The following is a 26,047-nucleotide window of genomic DNA, read 5'->3' as shown; positions in this document are numbered from 1 at the left end:
TCCTTGAGATCATGTTAGCTCAGTGAGCTTTGGGCTTTCTGTCTTGCCCTACACATATCTATTATTATTTTCTTTTACTGTTATACTGAATACAAATTTGATTCAAATTATTTAGATATTCTGTAGTTGGTTTGCCAGGTGTACGACCAAGAATTGGTCAAATTGTTGTGTTTTAGTAAATTAACTATCAAATAAAGAAATAGGACACGTGTATAGCCTCAAGCAATAAGCAGCATTTAGCCAACCTTGTCTGATCTTGGAAACTAAGCAAGATTGACTGTAGTTGGACCTTGGATTATAGGGCCAGCTGGGAATTCCACATTTGTTATCTACGCTATGATGTTTTTTGAAAATCCTGAAAGATGGCAGTGATGAATTACTTCCCTAATGCTGCCAAGAAAACAACGTGGATGCTGCCAATCATCAAGAGTCAAACTTGAGGATGTCCTTATTGTTTTATTTTATTGGCATGCAGCAGTAGCATAAGGCAGCTGAAAGCCTCTAACAAGCCAAAGGAAGAGCTGCTTATAAAGACAGTACTGATGGTTTCTACATGAAAGACAAAGCAAAAAGTGAACACATTTTTTTTTAGGTGTCCTAATATCCTTCTCCAAATTTGTTGCAATGGTGATTGGGTGGGGGAGAAAAAAACATCACGGGTAAAATCTTCGCAGAACTATCAAATAAAGATACTCTGTTGTTCATTTATATGATCACAAATAAGGAGGGGACAAGCTAACTTCACCTCCTACATAGCATGCAGGTAGAGGGGAAAGAGAGAACAATCAACTTCACAGAAGATCCCACCTGCAGAAAGCATATTTCCATATCTGATATTTGTGGATCCAAAGAGGGCAGAATGATCTATATAATTTTTAAATCATACATTATTTTATGGTTTTACTGCAGATACTTACATTGTATATAATGTTGGGTTTAACTATGGTTGTCCTTAGTTATAAGGACACAATAAATAAAATTATTACTCCTGCATCTATCATTTTCATAAATGATTTTGCTCAACATACATATAAAGTATAGCAATTGTGACAGACCATTTAAAAAATGATTTTTTTTTCATTTTCAGGAAAGAAATATCAGACTATCTCTCCTCTATACCACTTTACACTAGTATCTTATGTATGGATTGGAAAAAGTGACAACAAAGGCAGAGATGGAAGTGGGATTTCCAGATCTTGTTGAATTATAGCTCCTAATATTGGTTCCTTTCCATTAACTATACTAGTAGGGATAACTGATAAGTGTAGTTTAGCAACATCTGTAGAACATAAGCTCTGCAATCTTGCTTTTTGGAAAAAAAATCTGACTAGTGTCATAATCAAATGTCACTCACAGTATACAATGGAAAGTTCAAGCAGTCAAAAGATTTGTAGTTCAATAATTAAATGAACCAATTAATGATAAGATCCAGTATGTACAACATAGAAGTGCTCTGCATGAAATTACAGCTGTTTACGATAACACCATTAAATGTATGTTGAATTACAGATGCTGAATATATATGCATCCAGCAATTTTATGTTGCCTGTAACTAAACTATAATAAAAGCAAGTTATTGGGAATTTCTCAAACAGAATGTTTTTAATAAGCTTCTTTTGGTACACAGGTTCATATGGTTCTTTTTTTTATTCCAACTGCTATGGTCCTTTAGTGACATCAGTTTCTTAACATCATCAAATTAGGTTTATGGCCAATTTTGTCCCATTAAGCCCTATAAGTACGGATCTGAGAAATACAGGAAATTGATAGTGAAGGTACTTTGTAGAGAAACTGATGAATCTTTATTCTGCCTTCTACCCCAGGGATAGAATGTTTCTAAGCCTAAAGGTTGCACTAATTGAAAGAGGGATAAAAAAATGATCTTGAGTGGTGCTTTCAGACAACAAATGTGTAGGAAACTTTCTGTAGGCTACAACATGGCTGGAACTACAACTCTAGAAGGGAAGAAATTAGTTCCAGATGCTATATTCACCATCCAGGTGCTTTAAGGATGCTCCTATTATTCTGAAGACGGCCACATTTTGTTTTATTGTCTGTCAAACTCACTGTAACCAATTATATTGGTTACCTAATAATTGTTATTTTATCTTTTACTTTGTAAGTTTTAATTTTGTGACTGACCATAATAAAGGACTGACTGACTGATATAAGGAATTAATGAAAACAGAAAAGCTTTTTGCTCATTTTAATGAATTACCATAGCCCATCCTAATTTATATACTCAAACACAAATAAAAACAAATAATACATACATAATTAGATCTAATAATCCTTCATGACTTTGAAAAATCATACTTTGCAAATCCAAGTATATTAAAATATATATTTAAGCTGTTTTCAAGAGTATAGTTCTTAAAGTATGTAGTTAAAAAGAAAAAGAAAACAGCCACCATTTTTTTTTTAAAAAGTAAATGCTTCAAAGCACAATACTTACTTATTCATTTATTTGGCATTCACATAAAACAATTATGATTAATGTTCACAAGCAAGAAAGGATTCTGAACTTCAGTTTTATTAGCCCAAGGATAAAAATAATTAACCAAGCCAATTTTTAAGAATATAACTGATTCTTTACCATTAACTCTTTAATTCCCAGCTATTTCACTTAGAGAACAGCATGTATTACAAGATTCAAGACTGGGGCTTTTAATTATTATTGGGCACATAACTAATGCTTCTGAGAACTAAAGTAAGAGCTTCTAATAATTGCCAGAAAGTTTTGTCTGCTCATATTCTCTACAGCAGTGTTTCCCAACCATGGCAACTTGGAAGATGTCTGAATTCTGGGAGTTGAAGTCCACACATCTTCAACTTGCCAAGGTTGGGAAACACTGCTCTACAATAAGTTTATTTCTATCAAATAATGGACCAAAGTAGCAAGCCACTTTAAGTTGTGGTTTAAAGTTCCAGACTAGAAACCAGGAGACCAGAAGTTCTTTGGCACAAAGCCAACTTGGTGACCTTGGGTTAGTCACTCTTTCTCAACCCTAGGCAGCAGGCAGTAGAAAGCACTTCTGAAATCTTGCCAAGAAAACCGCAGGTACATGTCACCAGGAGTCAATGCTGACTTGAACATATAGGAGAAAAAGTGAACTAAAATGCCCACTTCAACATGTTATTTCTGGACTCTTATTTCTAACAGAAACTTAAATCTTCCCTTTTCAGTATAGAATGATTACACCAGTTCTTGTTTGCTAAATGCAAAAAGTTTTATAGTGTATTCAACCTCCTGAACTTGCCAGTGATAACTGTTATAGGCAGAGGTTAGTTTCAAAACTTTTTACTAACTATTCTGTGGGTGTGGGCTATTTTATGGGAGTGGCTTGGGTGTCATGTGACTGGGTGGGCATGGCCAACTCGATGTCACTCACCAGGAGATGCCATGGATTGGGTAAAATGTGGTGAAACTCGCTTAATAACGCTCTTGCTTAGCAACCAAAATTTTGGGGTCAATTGTAGTCATAAGTCAAGGACTATCTCTGCCTTCCTCTGCATGGCAGTTTTGTCCTAGTAAACGCCTTCTCCTTTCTGGCAATTTTCCTCTCTGTTAGAGGCACCAAAATAATCCAGACAATGTAAGGTTTCCTGCTGCAGCAGGAAACCTTACATTGGACTAGATGATCTCTGAGTAGACGTCTACCCCTAAATTGCTATGCTCTCTCTCTCTCTCTTTCCTTCCTTCCTTCCCTTCTTCCTTCTTCCTCCATTCCCTCTGTGGGAAGCAACTCCCCCCCCCCAAATAACTGCTGAATGTCACTTTGCAAACCTCCTTCCGAGCAGCTTTTCAAGTTAAAGCAGGACTTCAAGTTTGCAGCTTTAAGACTTGTGGACTTCAACTACCAGAATTCCACAGCCAGGCATGCTCAGTTCTAATTTAAAGTGACAGCATTTGTTTTTCTCCTTTGCTGAATCTCCCGGCTGAAAAGTTAAGTTTCTTTCTTTTTCTTTCTCTTTCTTTCTACCTTCCCTTCCTTTCTCGCTCCCTCCCCTTCTTTCTCTCTCTTACTTTTTAAAGCTGTTTTCCACTTTCCACTTTCCACTGAACCAGCAGGGGAAAAAAAACTTTAAAAAAAATCTTTTGATGAAGCTTCTGACGGGAGATCAGGTTTGGGGGCATGGCCAAGCCACCATTACTGCCAGTCCTATCTGGTACGCCTGATTTTCACTACCTCTTCTGGCGTACCGTACTGTACTTGGAGGAACCCACCTCTGGTTATAGGTCTTGAAATGAAAACTTCATGGAAAAGGGAGCCCATCCAAAAGATCTCTGCCTTCTTCTCTCTCCTAGGCCTGTTAGACTTTGCTGATGACACCTTACATTTCAGCATTGGAAAATCAGAGGGAAACTAACCACAAAGGCAGCACTTATAATAGTTTAGCTGTCATGCAATTTTACTACAGACAGTGCATCTTTTTGAAAAACAAGTAGATGACATGTTGATGGATTTGCTACCATTTTACAGAGAATGGGGGGGGGGATGACAGTTGCCCTAGTTTATCACTTCAGAAAAAGATTGTCACCCACGCAGGCTGAATAATCTAGGACAAAGCAATAAGAGCCAGTCTCTATCGAAATGTCCCAAATGTACTGGGGGGGGAAATCATAATCACAATGTATTTAAGTATTGGTAATGAAGAAAATAGTCTGCATAAAATATCTTCAAGCTTGGAGCTTGGAAGCATCTGGTATCGACTGTTGCCTTAAATTCAGGGAAGATTTAAAAGAGAAAAAAATACACTGAAAAGGCAGATAATTAAAAGTTTTAATCTTAAATCTAATAAATTGTAAGTTAATCTCTCTTAAATGCAGACTATTTTGATCTTATTTCACTAATCCACAGAGACACAATAGCTCAATGCAGAACACACTTAATGGCAAGGTTGACCAATAGCATACTTTTGAACTTGAGAATATTCTGTTTTTTTTAGTTATAACAGTCTCAATATATACCACAAATTCTGCACCACTAACTCATTATATATGGAAAGATAATTTCTTATGAAGAAATGAACCTTAGGAGATTATTAGGATTTATTTTTTTAATGAGCATTGATTAAACATCTCAAAAAACAATAACAACTCAACTTGGTGTGTGGGAATCATTGGCCCACAATCCGGTACTTCTTTTATTTAAAAACTGCTAAGGAATTCTTAACTTTCTATTTTGGCAGTAGCAATTTTATTGGTGCTGGATCTTCCCACAGAAGTTATAACATAATTTATTTAGGTATAAATATTAAAAGTAAGAATATTTAGCAATGGAAATGTAGAAGTAGCTAGTACTTGGATCTATGCTCTACTTCTCTGATTATCAGTACTTTAAAAAAAACAATTATTACACTAACATTGCTACTACACTAAGAGAGCCAGTTTCACCTAGTGATTAAGCCAGGAATCAGGAGTCTTTGAATCCCATTTTAGCAGTGAAAGCTGGCTGGGTGATACTGGCCAACTACTCTCTCTCAACCCAATTCACTTGGGTTGGTGCTTGTTGTGAGGCAAAGAGGAGAAGGAAGGATGTGGGCTGCATTGAGTAAATTTATAAAAATAATGACGGGATTAAAAAAGCTTGTATATGCTTTCTAACTGGCATAATTAAGTCCTATCATTTTCTCTTTGATATATGCAAATCACCCTGATAAAATTAAAGAATAGGTTACCATAAATAGCTACAATGTTTTGTGCAGTTAATACATAGCTGAAACAATTAGGAGAAGAGTGGCATGATTGGGATCACTTCTTCCTAGCAAATAAAAATGAAATTCCTCCTGATACACCATAAACAATCTTAGCTCAGAAATGGTTCTTTTGCCATTTCATTCTATTCCACTGACATTTGTTTTAATGCATTCGGCACGTTAAATTTAATGGAAATCACTGAAATGCACTAAAGCAATTACTCAGGCTTAACTCTCTCTCTCCTGTTAAGGAAGTATATTTCCTGGATACAATTAATGCTCCAAAGCAATCAAAATATATTATTGAATTTGGATGTGCTACCACAACTGTAAATGAGCACTAGGCATACTATAAATAAATATATAAATATGCAAAACTGCTACTTCAGCAGTCCAACACAATCAGTTAGTCTCGTATTTAAACCCTGATGACAAAGGTTAGGATTCTAATAATGTCTTCATATATCATAAACGCCAGACACTTATGAAATTTTGATAGGTGTAAGGACAGGATGTAGTTAATGATGAGTGCCAACTTACTTCCTGCATCTGTTTCTGTGTATTGAATATGTCTGAATAATGCAATTTATTAATGGTATCAATACATATTTTATAAAGCGACATACCTACATACATATTGTGCATGAAGACTCAATCAAAATACATTTGGTTTATATAGCCATGCTAATTTCTGCTTAAACCATCCAAGAGGTACTTAGAACAATTATTTCATTTTTACCTATTTCTGTCAGGGGCCTTTGTACATTCCCAGCTCAGTATAGAATAGTGGAGAATCTGAGTACAAGAGCAGTTTTGCAAACGGATTTTGGAAAGGGGTTTTTTTTGGGGGGGGGGGGGAGAGAATGTTTGAAATAAAAGGACGAAAGCAAATGGATAAAAGGTTTAAAAAAGTGCTAGTGCTACATACAAAAGACAGACTACTGAGAGTAATAGAACTCTCACAACATAACAATAAACAGTGACTATTAAAGAAACACACCAGATCTATAATCGTATCAGAAGAAATTAAAAATTGCTATTAAATAGCCTGGAAAAGAAAAATGTTATGATGCAGAATTAACCACTCCTGGACATCTTTAAGCTCCTTTACCTTCAGTTACGTTAGTTGTACTGCTGTAAAAATGGATATGGACAAAATATGGTCTGTATGCATATTTAAAGGCTGTTCAGCATTTAATATTCTGCTATTATACAATTACATGATTTCACCATCCTCTGAGAAAATATCAACAAACTCACCAAGTCATTCTTAGAATCAAACTCAATTACCCTGCCATGAGCACTCTGCCAGAATGCAAAAGGAGAGAAGAGGCAACCAAAGATACCCAATGGCCCATATATTATGTAACTGAAAAAGTCTGCACTGTGGACACAGTAGAGATAATTGGAAGCAATTCTTAATACGAAGTTCAGAAACCTGAATGAAATTTTGAACAAGTTCCCTAGCCAGAAAAATTAGACTATTTCAGTGGAATATGGAGGAATCACTTAAAGGCTCGATGGTTAATAATTCAATTATTTACATAAGTTTTCTTATCAACTGTTCCCGCAATGGCACATCTGTGGAAAATCAAATAGAACTGCAATTATAATTACCTAGGACTAACTGAATAGACACATGCAAATAACTGTAACAAATAAATAAATATTGATGTAGATTTCACTTGCAGGAAGTAAGACAGATCAGTGGATAAATGTAAGGGTTCTCACAGCATGGAGGAAGTGTTGAAGTTGACTTTTTATTCTTTCCCTTTAAACCTCAAGGTCAAAGTTCATTTAGAAACAAGCAAGTTCCTCGTAACATTTTGGTTTTATAACTAACAAACAGAATGCCAAAGAGAATAGGAAGAATAAAACAAAGAATAACTCAGATACAAAGCTTCAGAATCTTAACAAAATTCTACAAGTTGTCTTCTAACTGATAAACTTGATACACTGACTCCAACTAAGAAGTTTTAATGTCTAATTGAAGGTCAGTTTTTTATAACACAAAATATGAAAATCCTGGAACAGTTTGATCAACAAAGGCAGATTAGAATTTCTATTTTTTTTCTACACTGAATATAGGAGCAGGGTTTTTCAACAACTGCATGGCAATGCCAAGTTCTTTCTCTGAAATATGATTTCTCTATGCCTGCCCCTCCTTCTTAATTAGATGCTCTATCAAGCACCAAGTGACACTTTCTCTTTGATGGTTTACAGTATTATTATTAATTTGTTTCCAAATTGCCCAGCCAGCTATGCTAAAACTTGTATAAAACAAGTTAAAGAGAATTCACATCTCATAAGTGGTGCTTGACTTCATTACAATTAACTATTTTGTTAGAATTGGTGCAGTAACATAAATTACAAACTATTCACATAGTCTACCTATAGCACAAAAATGGAAGTTGTTCCCACTCCCTCTATTTCTTTTTGCTTGTCTGTGGTCATTCCGTTTCTCTGTTTAGATAAGGGTTTGTGAAAGGATGACCCAATGAGTCACAGGATGTCTACTTTATTCTGTAACTGTCTACTTGCTAGTTTTTAAAAAGGTATTTTAAAACAAATATGATCCAAGTTAGGAATCAAATTACACAGTATATGAAATGGAAGGTAACGTAAGAAAAGTAGACATTTTTATATTTGGTTAAAATTTGGCACCTAAGCCAAAGCTTTAATTTGCAAAACCAAAGCTGGCTACCACTTAACATTTCTTTAACTTATTTCCTCTCTTCCTTGGTTATTGTTTTATGGATTTTTTTACTTCTTTAAGCATTTCTGCCAATTTAGGATAATACTTCTCTTTGAAATAGGAAGCCAAGCTGTTTCTCTGCTTCCTAATAATCTCTCCTCAAACTGTTCTATGTATCAAAGCTGATTTCATTACCTGCCACCTGCTGCTGCTGCTACTGCTGATGGTTTTATTTAAAGCACAGGCATATGGCGAAGAAAGAATTCAGCCTGACCTCCCTGAACTACTGCAGATGAATGCTGTGGTATAGTGACAGAGAGAAGCTGCCGCTGCTCTTTCTTACAACTAGGTGTCTAAAGCAAATAATGGTAAGGAAACCTCCCACGATCAGTCCTCCCAGCCATTTTCAAATACTATAAATAATTAAAGGATTTTTTAAAAAAAGCTTCTCTATGCATGAGTTAACAGTTTCGAGGTTCTGTAAAACACAACATCATTGAAAACAGTAGTAGGACCAGCACAATTTGCCAGAGTTGGCAAATTAAACATGTTAAATTTTCATGAAAAAGAATGCTGGGCTAACCGTTAAAGGTGAAGAGGGGGGGGGGATCCAGAAGGTGACAATGAGAAATCATGTTCATATTGTTAAGAAAAACCTCTATGTGTACTTTTCCACAGAGCCACCCGGAGTAAAATTTGGCTCCAAAAAAAGCAACCCTTTTTATTTGTTCTGAACTGCAATTCCATAAACTGAACCATCAGGAATGAGGATCTGCCATCAGCTGCCTTTTACTTTAGTCACTTCTTGTAGAACACGGGTGTCAAACTCAATCGCATCACATGCCTTACCATGATGTATCGTGACTTTTTTGCCTTTGCAGAGGCCGGGTGGGCATGGCCCACGGGCTGCTAGTTTGACACTCCTGTTGTAGAACATCTCAATCATTAATTACAGTAGAAAAAAGTGGAGCTAGTCTATGACAAGTAGCTGCCTTAGTCTGCAATACACAAAAACCCATTACTTTTCTGCAGATGGTATTTCAACACAGTTGCCCATTTTTTCTTCTCTCAACTTCTTTTAGTTTCTTGCATTGGGCAGAGAGAAACTAGGCCAAATTATGAAAAAAAAAACCAAACAGTAATCCCAGTTACTCTTATGAAAAAAAAAAATTCCAGTCAGAGATGTACTTATACATATTTTAAATAGATATTTAAGATTTAGTGCAGGGGTCGGCAACCTTAAACACTCAAAGAGCCACAAAGGTCCTAACCGGAAGCCCCCCATTCAATTCTAGAGCCGACCGGAAGTCCGGTTCTCCCACCATAGTTTCCTTCTAGCACGGCATCCTTTTTCCTCTACCTGTCCTAACCAAAAGCCCTAATAATTGTGGAGCTGACTGGCGACAGGGAACCACTGCAGAGGGATGAAAGAGCCACATGCTGCTCCAGAGCCTTGGGTTGCTGACCCCTGGTTTAGTGAATTCATTAATCACGAAAACACTACATTTACTACTATGTCTTACTTTTGTCTACCAGAATAAAGCAGCATCCCTTCTATTGCTCTAATAGTACCTGTCAATACCTTACGAAGGAGAACATTTTGATTCCACTGCCACCCTTATGCAATTCTAAATCATTCTTGAGAAAGTCTTATTTGACATGCTGCTTTCCAGGATTATAATTGTGTAGCATCTGAAGTTCCATTTCCTGCTTATAAACCGCTATAGTGACAGTTTGGTAAGTATATGCTTTGCTACCAAACTAGTTTTGTCTCAGCTAGATGGGGGAATAGTCATTTCCAGACTACAGTGTATAATCAAGAATGACCTGGGTATCACTAGAAAAGAAGTATGCAACTCACCTGTTCTTCAGAGAGCTGTGAGATGTGATTAACAGCAGCATAGGATTCTATCTTTGGATTGAAGTGGTTGATGATAGCCCTGAAAAGGAGAAGAAGGTTATGCTATACGTGAAGGTTATCAAGGGCCAATAGAAATATTGTAATTCACAGTAGCATATTAGTAGAGAAAACTTAAAGTGAACAGTTGTAAGAATATATGGCTCTAAATAGAAAAATGGGAACAAAATTGAAACACGAAGCTTTCTTTTCATTTTATATTTTAAAATGGTCCACTTTTGGACTTGCCTAGAATAGAAACTATGAAATTCATTTAGAAACTACATAAGCATGAGCATGTGCATGCTGTTTCTTTGCTGATATACAGTTATTGGGATATTTACATGTCAGAGAATTTTTCTCTTGTTTCACAGCCAAAAATGACGACTTAGCAATTAAAACCCAATAGAAAACATTTTCATCCTTGATTTAAGAACAGTCAAAAGGCATTCCTTATTTTTCATAGCCAAAAAATACACAGGTACATGGTTAGAGATAGCTTCCCAACTGCCACGTCAGCAACTTCATAGTTATTTAACTTAAAGGCTAAGGGAACTCCATGGCCAATTTATGATATACATTTTGTGCTTTATATGAAATGTACTTACTGAGTGGATCGTGGCAGACGGAATAATCTGAATACAGATGTTCCCATAATTTTTAATCTGCCAATTAAACATTAGACACAATGCAATACTATTCTAATTTGGGAGGTTAAGATAATGTATAATAGGAAGTTAAGATTATGGGCTTAATGGAATACTGTTCAAAAAAGATTTCATAAAGTTCTTGTATTTAAAAAGAAAATCAGGATCTATGGCTATAGAAATCATCCAACCATTATCTTTTTCAAGATTTGTTTTTATGGTAAACATGTTAATGTTTATCTCTATAGAGATAAAAAATAAAGAGAAAATAAGGGCACAATTTCATATAGTGCAAGAACTTCCCCACCGGGAAAAATTAAAAAGCAGCACATTCTAAAATAAACAGGTTTCTGATTTGTAAGAGGTTAACAGCTAAACAAATATATTTCAGAAAATATGCAAATATATTTCATGTAATATAAGTCCAAAGATATAGAGTAAGTTCTTTATATGCAGATAAATTATTTTACTTTTACTTTATTTGAAACTGAAGGAATTGAAGTTCCAAGTCTAATAATGGTCTGATTTATTCTCTCAATTTGTCTATGCTCTATCATTAGCTTAAGGGATCAATAAATGAATATATTAAATGAATATATCCAGCAGATTAGAAAATAAATCGTATTTGAGATCCTTCATCGCACAAGAACCCCATTTGTTTGTTGTCTGTCTGTCGGTCTATCTATCTGTAACTGTATTGGGAAAGTGGGCAAAGAGACACCGGCAAGAGAACAGTCAAAGAAGAGACAGCATATACCACAACATAGTGGGTGGGGCAAAAGGATCAGAATAGACCCACCCTAGTTTTATTGGACTGTAAAAGAGACTGGGTTGGGTGGAGGTAAGAAGATATGCATTTTTAGATTTGCAAGATTGAAGTTTACAATGTAAACCAGAAAAGAAACACAAGATGAGCCAATTCTATTTTATTGTAAAGCTACATTAATAGCTACATTTTGCAAGACTAAAAAAAAAAATCTTCCTTCATCTTCTTTATACTATCAGTTTACAACTACTTGTTTACAACAAGGTACACCAGTGATCTTTGCAGCTTCATCCCCCGTCCCTCTTAATTAGTGGTCATGTGACTTGACAAACATTTCACCAGAATGTATTGCAATTTTCTATTGTTTCAAATTATTTTCTCTGTAAGCTTCCTCCAAATTGAACCTTTAAAATTAATTATATTCTTTAGCTTCTATAGAACGTTTGCAGAAGTTATTTACTTTTAATTTTAAGGATTTCATTTTATCAAACAGCTGCACAGTACAATTCAATATTCCATAATAAGAAAAAAGGATAAGCAAAACCAATTTTAAACAGACAATTCTGCTTATCTGGAAAAAGTAACTCTCAATTATTCTTTATCAAGAAAATGAACAAGAAAAATGTCTGACTATAAAGTCTTATTTGTGATAATAAATTTTGGATTAAAACTCCACTTAATTCTACAGAAAGGATGAGAACACAAATTTCTTGTTTCCTTATTTTTCTTATGTGTCATTGTAAAGAAGGATCCATTGAATTCATTGGCCATTTTGTACCATAACGCAACTTCTATAAGGAGGCAAGACCAAGTCTTCCTTATTTCTTCGACTATCTTGATTCATTTTATATAAAGCTATTTCATTCAGACTAGTATGATTCTGTTTGCTTTGATGTGGCAAAAATTTGTTATATTGTTTGTAAAACTTGACACATCTTGATTGCCTCTATTATTTAATTACAATGTTATGTTTCTGTTTTATTTTACTTGAAATAGAAAGTGTTTAATTATTTTGTTAACGTTCAGAATTCTGGAGAAAGAAAGAAAGAAAGAAAGAAAAAAAGAAAGAAAGAAAGAAAGAAAGAAAGAAAGGAGGGAGGGAGGGAGGGAGGGAGGGAAGAAAGAAAGAGAAAGAGGGAGGGAGGGAGGGAAGAAAGAAAAAAGAAAGAAAGAAAAAAGAAAGAAAAAAGAAAGAGAAAATCACTTCTCCTCTTAATTTTTAAAAAATATATATTAAAACTACTCCTGAAACAGTAGGAAGAACAACTGAATCCAAAAATATACTGCTTTCCTCCATCTACTGAGGATGTAAGATTTCACTTACCTAACCCAGCATCATAATGCAGTGCTAATGTAGTGTAGGAGCAGAAAAATAATTAACTTTTCTGAAGCTTGGTACTTATAAAAGTTACTGATTTCTTATAAGCTACATCAAGCATGATCTTTCTTCCTACTGTGCTAGCATTTGGAGAAGGAATATTTGTTATTCATAAACTGCTGGTAAGGAACTCCTTCATTAACAATAACATGTGATTGAGAGAATATTTCAATCCATCCTTGCCACACATTCTTATTTCACCTAAGCTATTCTTGGAGAACAGAGCATTTGCTGTACCACATACTCTTCCTGTTTATTCAAGAGTTTGCAAAATGTTATTTTTGAAACATGAGAGAGTTGGGTAGGAAGATTTGGTGATTTCAGTCTTTGGTAACAATAGCACTATCAATGTCTGAATAGTTGGAAAGGGTTACCAAGCATTCAAGAAAGGAAGGCAAAAACGTAGCATTTTGTCACTTATATCTAATCTCATTATCAGTCTGTCTATCTCACACTAAACCATCATAATCCCATATATATTGGAGATATTACAGATCAGACTGTGAAAAAGGCAACTAACCAGAAACCAGAAAATGTATTAATCAATCAAATTTATATGCTGCCCATCTCATAGAGAGTGTCTCTGGATGGTGTACAGCAATCCAACTATTACCAACAAAAAACACAGGATCAGTAGATCAGAAAACAAGACAGAGAAATAGAAGCCTACCACACCTGACAAGTCAGGGAATATTGTAACAGTTTTTTTTTTTTACTGGGATCTTCTGAGAAGACACAGAGAATAGGGTTCCTTGTTCATTCCTCAATATAAATTACCAACCAAGGTAGTCGAACTGGTTGGTAATTTGGACCTGGAGCATGCCCACTTCAGCTAATTTCACCAGATGGGAAAAAACATATTGAGACTGGGAGTCCCTCAATCATGCCATTATGCTATTTTAAATGTACAAACTTGTCCAGAATTAGAGACCTAATTTATAATTTTTGAATCATAATTTGCCTCTTAGCAGATGTAATAAATCATTTATTGATCATGCTCATACAAATTCTAGGTAATCTATAGGTGGACAACCTGTGGCCCTACAGCAATATGCAGCTCCCATTGCTTTTAACTTCCAAGAGTCCCAACAAAAAGAAAACTCTTTTGTAATCACTTTGCATTCTCTCTAGGTTTTTTTAAAGAAGACAATTTGTCACAAAAATGGAAGGGCATTTCGATTCCCACCATGGATGAAAATGGCTATAGAAGCTGAGGGAGTTGGCAGAGATGGCTAAATTGACCGTTTTGATCAAAGAAAAGAATATTAAGTACTTTGGTTACTGCATGGAGACTGCTTCTGGATTTTGTGATGAAACTTTGATTTGGGGTTTTGCTGATTAGATTGATTTGTTGTTATAGAAATGGCTAGTTTATATTATTATGGAAAAATAAAAAGTTGAGGTTCGATGTTTATTCTAGTACAACAAAGGGAGTCGGAAGTCAATGTTTTTTTTCTTTTCTCCCTCCCCCCTCACTTTTCTTTCACCTTCTCCTCCCCACAGTGTCTTCCTATTTGAATTTTATTTTATAACTAGCCGATGTCCTAGGGTTGCCCAGGTATTTATTAATAGTGGGGAAATGTCCCGACCAAACATAATTTCTAAGGTTGGATTTTCCCCCTTACGAGAGGGAGCCCCCTTGTGGAGTACCGTGAAGCCATTACCATGGCAACTCCACTGTACTGTACAGTAAAAGTCATTTTATGGCAGTACAGTAGAAGCCATTGAAAGGCACAACAGGCTGCATCTTAACAGAACACACACACCGAGGGGTGTTGGGGGTGTTTTACCCCCACATTATTTTTCTCCAGAGTAAGTCATCTGTGTACCAAGTTTGGTTGATATAGCTTGAAGTGTTCCAGTGTAACACACACACACACACAAACAGATTTTTAAATTGTTTGAGAAAAAATAAGAAGACAATTTGTTTTTCATTTACTCTTAATTTCAGTCTCAATAAACTACAGTACCAGTTTGATTCCTAACTGTATTTTCTTTAAATTGTTGAGCATGGATGAAAATTGCTGTGTTTAGGGGGGAGGGTGAGGGTGTTAGCTTTAGAAAGATAACTTGTACTTGATAACTAAGGTATTAAATCTTCCTGCCTATCCTTTATAATCAGTTACTTTAGAGCTGCACAATGTGTCCTCTGACCCTTAAGATTTCATATTCATTAAGGCAGCCATTTAGACAAAACATGTTTAAAGCAACATGCCTTCCAACACCTTCCTTAGAAAACAGGCTAGAAAATATTTAACCATGTTATGTTTTATTTTAAAATGTATTTCAGAGATATGAGAATTAAAAAATAAAGGATGTTTCATTTTTTAATAAAATAAAAGGGTCCAGAAACTAGAATAAAAAATATGTAGGTAGTTGTTCCAGGGGAAAGAAGACCTACATTTGCTGACAGTCACCCCTTCCAGCCCTGTCAACCTCATCCTGGGGATTGGGTCGTTTGCTGGCACCAATGGCCTGAAGGTCCTGGGAGTTAATGCCAAATCTGTTTGCCATAAATGCATCATCATCCATGATTATGTATCACATTTTCAATAAGGGTACAAGGCTTATCTTGGGATAGAAATAATATTAGTCACTGAACTGGATTTTATTATGACCTGGGTAGAGGAAGTGCAGCCTATCTGTTCTTTGGGCAGCTTTTGATACCAGTGACTATGGTATTCATTTGGGCTTCCTGTGAAGGCTGGGAGTTTTGCCTTGCAGTGATTCAACTCATTCCTAAATGGGCAGTTGCGATCTTCGGTAGTAGGAGAGGAGAGATAAACCCTAATTCAAGAAGCTTGGACTGTTTAGCTTTGAAAAGCTAACTGAGAATAAGACACAAAATCCAACCTACCATGCTTGCCCAGTAAGTAGAATTTACACTAAAAGCCTCAATAAGGTTTCCCAAGAAAATCTTCATCTGATGGTTAGATGAAAATCTTCATCTAACCATAAGAGAGGGCATTATCTATATTGTAGTAGAATATTCCACAGGAACAGAACACATACAGGAAAAAAATGCACTCGTGCCCAACAGTCTCACATTAAGGGACTGTAAATATCCCAGCCTGAAAATAATGCACCAGATGCAATGAATCTACATGTAGGTGATAATTCCGTAGATACCCAAATCCCAAGTCAAAAGGGGCTTTTATACCTTTAAAGCTTAAACCATCACTATTTGAAGCTTACTGGAAGCCAAAGGAGTTTCCATAGTTCCAATAAAATATACCACTAGAGCAGCTGCTCCCAACCTTTTTGGCATCAGGGACTGGTTTCGGGAAAGACCAGGGGGAGAGGCGGTGTTTGGTTTTGCTCACTTGCCTGCCACTCACCTCCAGCTGTGCAGCCCAGCTCCTAATAGGCCACAGATTAGTACTGGCCTGAGCATTGGGGACCCCTGCACTAGAGGTTCTCAGCAATAAGCATGTAAGCCACCACAGTTCTGAGTAGCCTTCTAAGGCAACCCCATGTAGACCCATTATTTCTCATTCCAGAATACAAAACAAGGTATAATGGACTTAGGGTACAAGGAAAGATAACCTAATTGAATTTTAAGGAAAAACAAACTTTCCAGCAATAAGAACAGTGGTTAGTTAAAGTGATGGTAGATCCACTTCACTGGGTACTTTAAGCAATGGCTAAGCAACTACCTATCTGGCTGCTCTTGCATAGGGTTGGACTCAACAACCTAAATGGCCTTTTCCCCACTCTGTAATTTTATAATTCTACCTATTCACCTCCCCCATGTGTTTCTGCTATTGCATGTGCCAAGCAAACTATTAAAAAAGAGGTAGACAGCATTCTCCTTCTAGCCAGGCTTTAATCATGCAACCTCTTCATTTGAACAAGTTTTTCCCCCTCTCTCAGTAATAAATATAAAGTGGTTGGGTCACAGGTTAAAATAGAACTTCTAGTAGACACACAAACAAACTGAATGGGCAAAGCTAAACAAAGGGGTAGTTTAATTTGAGAGCAAAAGTGCATTCATTTTTCAGCCTGCAGGAAGATATATGAGTCAAAAGCATTGTGAGATAATAACAGAAAGCGTCTTTTGTACCTGTTCATTTCCATCAAATATGGATGTATCCTTTGTGTAGCTGTTGTGGGAAGATGGAGGAGGAGGAAATGTCAGTCTGCTTGGGCAGACTGAGACTTCAATAGCTTTTCAAGCTTTCCCCTGGCCTGCTTGCAAGAGGGAAGACACTGAATGCTTTTGATTTCTTCCCTGGCACATAATTTTCTATATCTCATCACATTCTACACACCAAGCGAATGAGCCTATCTCCTGGATTTGAAGAATGAGCTAATTTTCTGCCACATCTCACAGCTGTAGATTGAAGATGAGTAAGGAGTCAGAGTACTCTTACTCCAACTCTGCTAAATCACTGCTCTTTGACTCCTTGGCTATTGCAAAAAGCAGAGGGGCAGAGATTAAATGTATCAGTATGACCATTTTTCATTTATCACTAACACTGCATATAATTACTGGCTCTAGAAATGTTTTACAGTGGCACATCTGCCATATAACAGCAAGAGCTTTCTTAAGAAGATGAAAAGATGGACAAATATCTATGGATTATAGTACTAATTACTTATCTAGACAGAAACATAAAGACTGTAATTGGAGGTTTTTACAATGCAATTGTTAATTATTATTATTATTATTGTTGTTGCTGTTAATAATCAGTAATTAATCTAATAAACACTACAGCCGTCTCATTCAATCACCTATTCCCAGATTCACTGTTCTCTGAAATATAAAATTCAAAATAGCATTTTAAATGAATAAATGGAGTTGCCTTTATATTAGACAAATATTCTCTGTTCACTCTGAACCATAGTAGCTGTTTAAGGACCCAGACATGAATCTTAAAAACCCTTCTCATCTTTTTTTGAATCAAATTTTCTGTGGTCCTTATCCGGAGTACAGCACTGGATTTGAAATTTCTTTTAAAGCCTGTTTCTAAAGCTTAATAATCAAATATTCAAAATTCAAAAAATTGTGAATAATGTGTATCTCTCCTATAATGAAATTTTCATATGATCATTGATTATTGCATATCATGGATAATATAAAATATGCATGTAAATGCACTTATCAAAGGTTAGATTTGATATTTGGTATCTTTTTTAGCCCTCTATGATGATGCTGAATTTGTCTGCCTTCTTGAAATGTTATTTAGCTCATTAAAAAAAATTTTTTCACATTTTGAACCATCCATCTACTTTGGAGAGGGAAATAGATAAGTGAAGGTAAATCTACTTTAATATATAGACATATCTTTAATGCTACATTTAGTTCAACTTTCAAATAGTACTGGTTCACTAATCAAGAGTTACACAACTGTGTGGAATGACTTATTTTTTTTAACAAAAGAATTTTTTATAAAATCGGATGCTATATTATAGTTTCCCAGCCATGTTTTTAGCAAGTACTGATTTAACTTCTATAACTGAGATTATATATAGGCTATAATTTTTCTCAATGCTTCAAAATAGCTGACAATAGATTTTGATTCTAGCCCTCTAACATTTAAACATGTTTCAGGGCCTGGCAATGCCAAAACATGAAAATATTTTAATCATACTTAGTAATCTAATTAGCCATTTCATTACATGCTTTTCTCATTTAAAAAGCAAGATGCATCTGTGGTTCCTGTTAGAGACATGTCTTGTGAATCATACCTAGTTTCCAAAAGTATAAAAAGAATACTATGTGTTTATTCTTTATTTTAGAGATGCCCTTTCTAATGAAAAAGAACATTTGCTAAATCAATTTAAAGGATTGTATCTTCAAATGAATAAAAAAAATTAAATATAAAATTATGTAAATCAGATGTTTTCCTCTATATATCATGCATGGCTTCTATATCCACCATATGATTACAGATAAGAACTTAGGCAGTTGGTTTTAAAGGACAATTAAACTCACACTGAAAATGTTGCTTTATTACCTGGTCTACAATTACTTTTCTAAAACTTTACTTTTCTGTTTAATGTTATATTATCAAGAGCCAAGCTAGATGTATAATTAACCATGCTGACCAATTGTTTTTAATTATTTGATTTTTTTTTCAACCGTTGGCTCCATAGTTAGGAAGTGTATCATTATGGTACTCCTTATTGAAGTACCCAAAATTGGTGAAGAGGTGGACCTTTGAAAAGCAATCATTACTACTTGTGCTTAGTAAGCAGAGGAGAATAAAAGGACCCAGAAAGTAAAGAATAACTTAGTTGGCTAAAAATGGATACACTTTACTGTTATTAGAAATCAGGATAGGCAGATTTGGGAGAACAACATATTTTTGAATAGGAACTCTATTTTAGTAATTGACTCTACCCCTGCAGTACCATGGAAGGGATAACTAAATTAACGCCATATTTTTTTTCCTCAAGGAACAGCAGCTTATTACTCATGTGAATAAAATCACATGGAATCTTTTCAATTCTTCAAAATAAAAAATAGGTGCATTATTGTTGGGAATAAAATTATCAATCTTGTATACAGGTTTACATTTGGTTCATACTTCTGGTTTATTTCTCATTTTAAATGACACTTTCAAATCCCACCATACTGATGAGAATTCTCTATTATAATTTACCGATTTATTTGTTTACTGTCACATAATAAGAATAAAAAAATAAAGAAAAAACAAAGTACAAACTCATTTATGATGATAGTCTTCCAGTTACATGAATCCAAATTGTTATAGACAGGTTGCTGAGGCATTTAACCCACCCACCCCATTCTGCCGATAATTAACCCTTCCTAATAATTGATGGGGCATGATGGCTTAGTGGTTGAAGATGCTGATCTTGTCACCTTGAAAACTGACAGCCCGTGTTTGAGACATGAATACTGCGCAACCGGGTGAGATCCCATTCCTGCCCCAGCTACTGCTTATCTAGCAGTTTAAAAGCATGCTTAAAAGGCACCACTTCGGTGGGAAGGTACAAGTGTTCTATGAGCCTCTGGCATAGAGTCATGCTGGACACATGACTACAGAAAATGTTTTTGACAATGCTAGCTCCATCAGCCAAGTAATGGAGATAAGCACCATGTCTTAGAATCAGACACAAGACAAGAAAACCTTTATGTCAGGCCTGCAGTTATATACCTTTTAGGATCTTTGGCCTGCCACACTCTCTCTTATTTCATTATGCTGTTTCATTAGTGTAGTAGTTGGGAGGGGGGAATAGAAAGGAGTAGAATTGTGGAATGTATTGTTGTCAATCTTTTCTAGAAGCCCAAGGTCATCTTTTGTCTCCGCACCTCTGCACCTGGGTGGAGATGCCAGTGTGGAAGAAGAAGATTGGACCATGTGATGGATTTGTGGGTGTGGGGACAAGATCATGAACTTTCAACTGGGTGGGAATCTGATGTAACTTCCAGAATTGGGATTCCACAGATGTGCTAAGATGTCTGATTTATTAAATTGGAACTTTAGGGATCGTTTTGCCTTGGATTCTGATTTAATTCTACATGATACTTGGAACGCTGACATTATCCCAATTCTCTCTTCAAAATAAATCACCAGCACCCCGGAACGGGGTGCATCAAATGACCGAGTCAGCATCAAATATCAGCGAACAATTAGGAGAAAGCCTTTTGAGATAAGAAGCTGAGATGAGACGCTTCTCTTCAAATCTTCAAAGGTGAAGGAATTTCTGTTCAAAATTTATTGCATCTGGCAAGAAGCAGCCTGAGGGGGATGGAACGGAGGGGAATGGAGAGGCTTATTCTCCACACGACTAGAGGATGGCCAGAAGATCTGATGAATGGAGATCCCAGCCATCCTCACGCAGTCATCTCTGATGGGCTTCCTGGACCATTTCGGACAACTAAACGTGAGTGCATGCTCCCCCTCCTTCCCCCCAGCCAAGGCTTGGAAAAAAAAACTGGAATGGAGATTTTGACTCCCTCCAAACAGCGATAAATGAAATGAACCAATACCCTGCAATTGAGATGAAAACAGAATCCCTACCAAAATGGGAAATTCAACCCAGCCAGCAAGAAGGGATTTGGCCAGCATCTTTCACTTGCCAGCCACCGGAAATTGGGCTGCAGCTTGTGAATGAAGCACCACCAAATTGGGCTTTCTTCCCAGAGTATGGATGGATAAGATGCCAGTGGGCACCTCCTTGGCCATCAACATGGGAAAATCCTCCAAGCCAGCAGAGGGGCCCTTGGCCCATAACTCCTCCAAGCCAGCAGAGGGGGCCTTGGCACATAACCACCACCCCTGCCAGCCATTGTTGGTGAACTGCAACCTGTGAATCAGGCAATCCCGGGATGGGTTTTAATCCCAAGTCATGGATGGAAGGGATGCCAGTGGGCACCTGCCCTCCCTCAGCAGATGGCACCATGGCAGATAACTGGGCAGTGGCCAACTGAGGGATTGACCTTCCCACCGGTTCCAGTCTCCCCTGCAATACCCCAACAGGTTCTTACCCTACCTTCCTACAGAGAAAGGTTCTCAAAATAGAAGAAGGGATTACCAAGGGGCAACCTACAGACTGGATGGTGTGTGATGTGATGAGGCAGTTCCTAAGTTTAGAGATGTAACTAGGTTCCTTTCCTCATAGGGCCCAATAAAATGCCACCATTGCTGTCAACTTGGCCACAAAGCGTCAGAGTGCTTGGCTCCAGCCCCAATGCCACAAACATGTGCACCAACCGCCACGGCAGTACGAAGAAGGCCCCAGATGCCACCAGAAAAGAGTCATCTGGGCCAACAACCTCTGGAAGAGGATCCCCAACATAAGGTGATGAAGAGTCCTACCAAGGGGGAGGCCTCGGAGGAGGAAAAGAGCAAACAACGTCTGGAAGAGGATCCCCAACCTAAGGTGACGAAGAGTCCTACCAATGGGGAGGCCTCGGAGGAGGAAAATGCTGAAGATGACCCAATGGTGAATGCACCCATCCGCCCCTTTGCCTTCCAAGTCAACCTCCAAGTGCCTGAGATGGGGGTGGAACGGGAAGTTGAAACAGTTGTGAGCACCAGTTGCGCTCTATGCTTAATCAGCATGTCGAAGGTCAAGCAACTAGGCATAAGGACAAGAGCTCTAGCCTGTCCCATTCAGGTTGAGCAGGTAGTTGGAACGCTAATTGGAGAGGCCCAAGCCACACTAGTAACTGAACTGGTGAAATGGGCCACCACTGTGAGTTTCTCAGATTCATTGTGGCTCCAGAGATGCCGGAAAAAATAATCTTGGGGCTTGCGTGGCTTGACAAGTGGAAGCCTACGATAAAGTGGGAAGACGGTGGTAGGAAATTGATGATTGTGGTTAAGCTGCAATCACTGGTGGAGGAAAAGGGCCAGCCATGGATGATTGAATCCAAGAGCCCAGAACCTGCAACAGAGACAAAAAACCCAGGGGTCCAACAAGTACCAAAAAACTTGTTGGGAGATATTTTGTCGAGAAAACCGCAGTATGACAATAATGGAAGCCAGGATAAGCTGATGACAGCTATTAAATTGGCGCTTCCAACAGACCAGTGGCTCAACAATAATCAGGAAATCCTAATGAGGGAAAATGGATTAGCCTGGAAAGGGTCCAAACTGAACATCCCCGTGGGATTGAGGCTGGAAGTTCTACAGCGAAGCCATGAGGCGGAATTAGGAGGTCACTTTGGATTCCTAAAAACGCTCCACCTCACCAGGCATCAATTTTGGTGGCCAAAGATGGAATCAGAGGTAGAAGATTACGTAAAAAGCTGTGCTACTTGCGCAACGATGAAACCACTGCCGGAGAAGTCCCCTGGACTACTACAACGAGTGGCCAGCCCTAACCGACCATGGGAAGAGGTCGCAACGGACTTCATCATGGAACTCCCAGACAGCAGTGGGAACAGAGTAATCTGGACAGTTATTGACTTGGTTTCCAAGCAGGTACACTTCATTGCTTGCTCAGGGTTGCCATCCGCAAAGAAATTAGCAAAAATGTTTGTGAAACACATTTATCGCCTGCACAAATTGCCCAAGAGGCTCATGTCAGACCGCGGAGTCCAGCTCACAGCCAAGTTCTAGAGAGAGGTCCTGAGATCCATTGGGTCCACACAAGAACTGAGCTCAGAGGTTCATCCCAGCATGAACTGCGCAGCAGAGAGAGCCAATGATGTGGTGGAACAATACATCCAGTGTTATGTGGACTATCAGCAAGACAACTGGTCAGACTTGCTACCCTTCGCTGAAGTGGCGTACAACGATGCAGTCCACAGCAGCATGGGATTAATGCTTTTCCAGATTACCAGTGACATGGAATTTGTTGCCATGCCTGAGCTGCCTAGAGAACCTCCTTCCTCCATGTGTTTGAATGAATGGATGGACACGCTAAAGAAAGGATGGGAGAATACGAAGAAGGCTCTAGCAGATGCAGCAGAAGCCTACAAGAAGCAAGCTGATAAACACCGCTTGCTCCAAACCCCCTTCTGTGTGGGGGACAAAGTTTTGTTGTCTACCAAATACATAAGATTAAGAATGCCTAGCAAGGAATTTGGTCCAAAATGTCTAGGTCCATTCCCAATAGTGAAGATAGTTAACCCAGTTACAGTTCAACTCAGTCTACCCAGAAGTCTAGGGAAAATTGACCCAGAATTTCATTGTAGCTTGATGAAGCGAGTAATTGGGTCCAGCATAAGAGCATCCACCCAAGCTTTCCCTCCTCCTGTAGTGATAGAAGGGAAACCACAATCTAAGGTGGAAAAGATTGTAGACTCCATGCTGAATAGGGGTCGCTCATATTTAGTGCATTGGAAGGGTTACCCTTTGTCTGAAGCCACTTGGGTGAAAAGCTGGAACTTAAAAGTGGAGAAGTTAGTAGAACAACTCCACAAGAAGTTTCCTGATAAGCCAAAAGGTTCCCTGGGGGGGGGGGGGGAGAGGTGGTTAATTGTGTTAACTTTTATGTTATTCTCTTTTCAGGAAACGTTCTTCTTCTGATGAGAGGCCGCCTGGCAGGCCTGCAGTTATTTCCCTTTTAGGATCTTTGGCCTGCCACACTCTCTCTTATTTCATTATGCTGTTTCATTAGTGCAGTAGTTGGGAAGGAGGAATAGAAAGGAGTAGAATTGTGGAATGTGTTGTCGTCATTCTTTTCTAGAAGCCCAAGGTCATCTTTTGTCTCCACACCTCTGTACCTGACCGGAAGCAGCTGGGTGGAGATACCAGCTTGGAAGAAGAAGATTGGACCATGTGATGGATTTGTGAGTGTGGGGACAAGATCATGAACTTTCAATTGGGTGGGAATCTGATGTAACTTCCAGAATTGGGATTCCACAGATGTGCTAAGATGTCTGATTTATTAAAATGAAACTTTAAGGATCGTTTTACCTTGGACTCTGATTTAATTCTACATGATACTTGGAACGCTGACACTTTACCTTTTATCTTAATAATTCACAAAGAGATGAATATTACCAAAATAGACCATGAAAAACTCTTCAGAGAAAATAAGGCCCTCAACAGGAATATAAACTGGAAGGGAAAGAAGTATTCTTGCTAGTCCTTATAGCAAAGGTTCATAGCATAAGAAGAGAGAACAGGATCATGAAAGTGAACAAGTGGCAATATAGATTGTGTTACCAAGTGTCTGGTTTCTTTGACTATGGACTATGCAACCTAAAGGGAAAAGGGCGGCATACAAATTTAAAAAAAAAAAAACTTTGAAGAGGATGAGCCCGGGAGGCGTGGCTAGGAAAATTCTAACTCAGTCATCGGGCAGACAAGCAGAAGTTAAACCCATGCTTTGGATTCTCCAAGCAGTGCACAGGAGAAATGTATGCTTGGTGGGTACCTTGCCAATTTCATCAGGAAAGTGCTAAATTAAGAAAAAAAGGAAGACAATGAGAAAAGCCCAGAATTGACTATTCACAGACTTGGTTCACAGACTTGGTTCACAGACTTGAACCAACAACATCAAAGACAAAGGAAAAGCAGAACAAAGGAAGGACTTATAGTCTAGTAGGAAACTACAACAAACCAGTAAGTATGCCATTTACAGCTTCAAAAATATCTACATTGAGGAAGAGAGTATAGAAAACAAATATGGATAACTAATGCAGGAGGATAAATAGGATGTCATCAGGATCAATGAAATTTGATGGGATGACCAAATGTTTGGAATATAGCTGTGTTCAATGAAGCGGTGGACGTGATGAACCGGGGCCTTGAAGCCGTTAGGGACTGGATGCGGGCTAACAAGCTTGTACTCAACCCAGAAAAGACCGAGTGGCTGTTGTGTTTCCCTCCCAAAAATTTGGCTAGTGTTCCAACGATCAGGCTGGGGGGTCAAAATTTACACCCCTCAGACAGGGTTCGCAACTTGGGAGTCCTCCTGGATCCACAGCTGACTTTTGATCACCACCTGTCGGCTGTGACCAGGGGGGCATTTGCCCAGGTTCGCCTGGTGCGCCAGTTGCGGCCCTACCTGAATCGGGAGGCTCTCACAACAGTCACTCGCGCCCTCGTGACCTCTAGGCTGGAATACTGCAACGTGCTCTACATGGGGCTGCCCTTGAAGAGCATTCGGCGGCTTCAGCTAGTCCAGAATGCGGCCGCGCGAGTGATCGTGGGTGCACCTCGGTTCGCCCACATAACACCTATCCTCCGCGAGCTGCACTGGCTACCTGTTGGCCTCCGTGTGCACTTCAAGGTGCTTCTTACTATCTATAAAGCCCTTCATGGTAGTGGATCTGCGTACTTGGGAGACCGCCTTCTGCCAATTACCTCCTCCCGACCCATAAGATCCCACAGATTAGGCCTCCTCCGAGTGCCATCTGCCAGCCAGTGTCGGCTGGCAACTACGCGGAGGAGAGCCTTTTCTGTAGCAGCTCCGACCCTTTGGAACGATCTCCCCGTGGAGATTCGTACCCTCACCACCCTTCAGACCTTCCGCACAGCCCTCAAGATCTGGCTATCCCGCCAGGCCTGGGGGTAAAGATCATAGTTTGCCCCCG

At 38.2% G+C, this 26,047-nt stretch overlaps 1 protein-coding gene across 1 annotated transcript in view; it reads right to left on the bottom strand.

Moving 5' to 3' along the window:
* The window catches only part of ARMH3 (armadillo like helical domain containing 3), a 143,170-nt gene that overhangs the window by 33,826 nt on the left and 83,297 nt on the right, over positions 1 to 26,047 (bottom strand). Inside the window, exon 25 of the mRNA XM_087725723.1 lies at positions 10,257 to 10,335. Coding sequence (XP_087581849.1) covers positions 10,257 to 10,335 — 79 coding nt within the window. The remainder of the gene's footprint in view (positions 1 to 10,256; positions 10,336 to 26,047) is intronic.

This window comes from Thamnophis sirtalis, unplaced genomic scaffold (assembly GCF_051295495.1).
Source record: "Thamnophis sirtalis isolate CommonGarterSnake01/CBP01778 unplaced genomic scaffold, rThaSir2_p1.2 scaffold_11, whole genome shotgun sequence".
Lineage (NCBI taxonomy): Eukaryota > Metazoa > Chordata > Lepidosauria > Squamata > Natricidae > Thamnophis > Thamnophis sirtalis.
The sequence above is the reverse complement of the archived record's forward strand: the minus strand, read 5'-3'. Positions and strand labels throughout refer to the sequence as shown.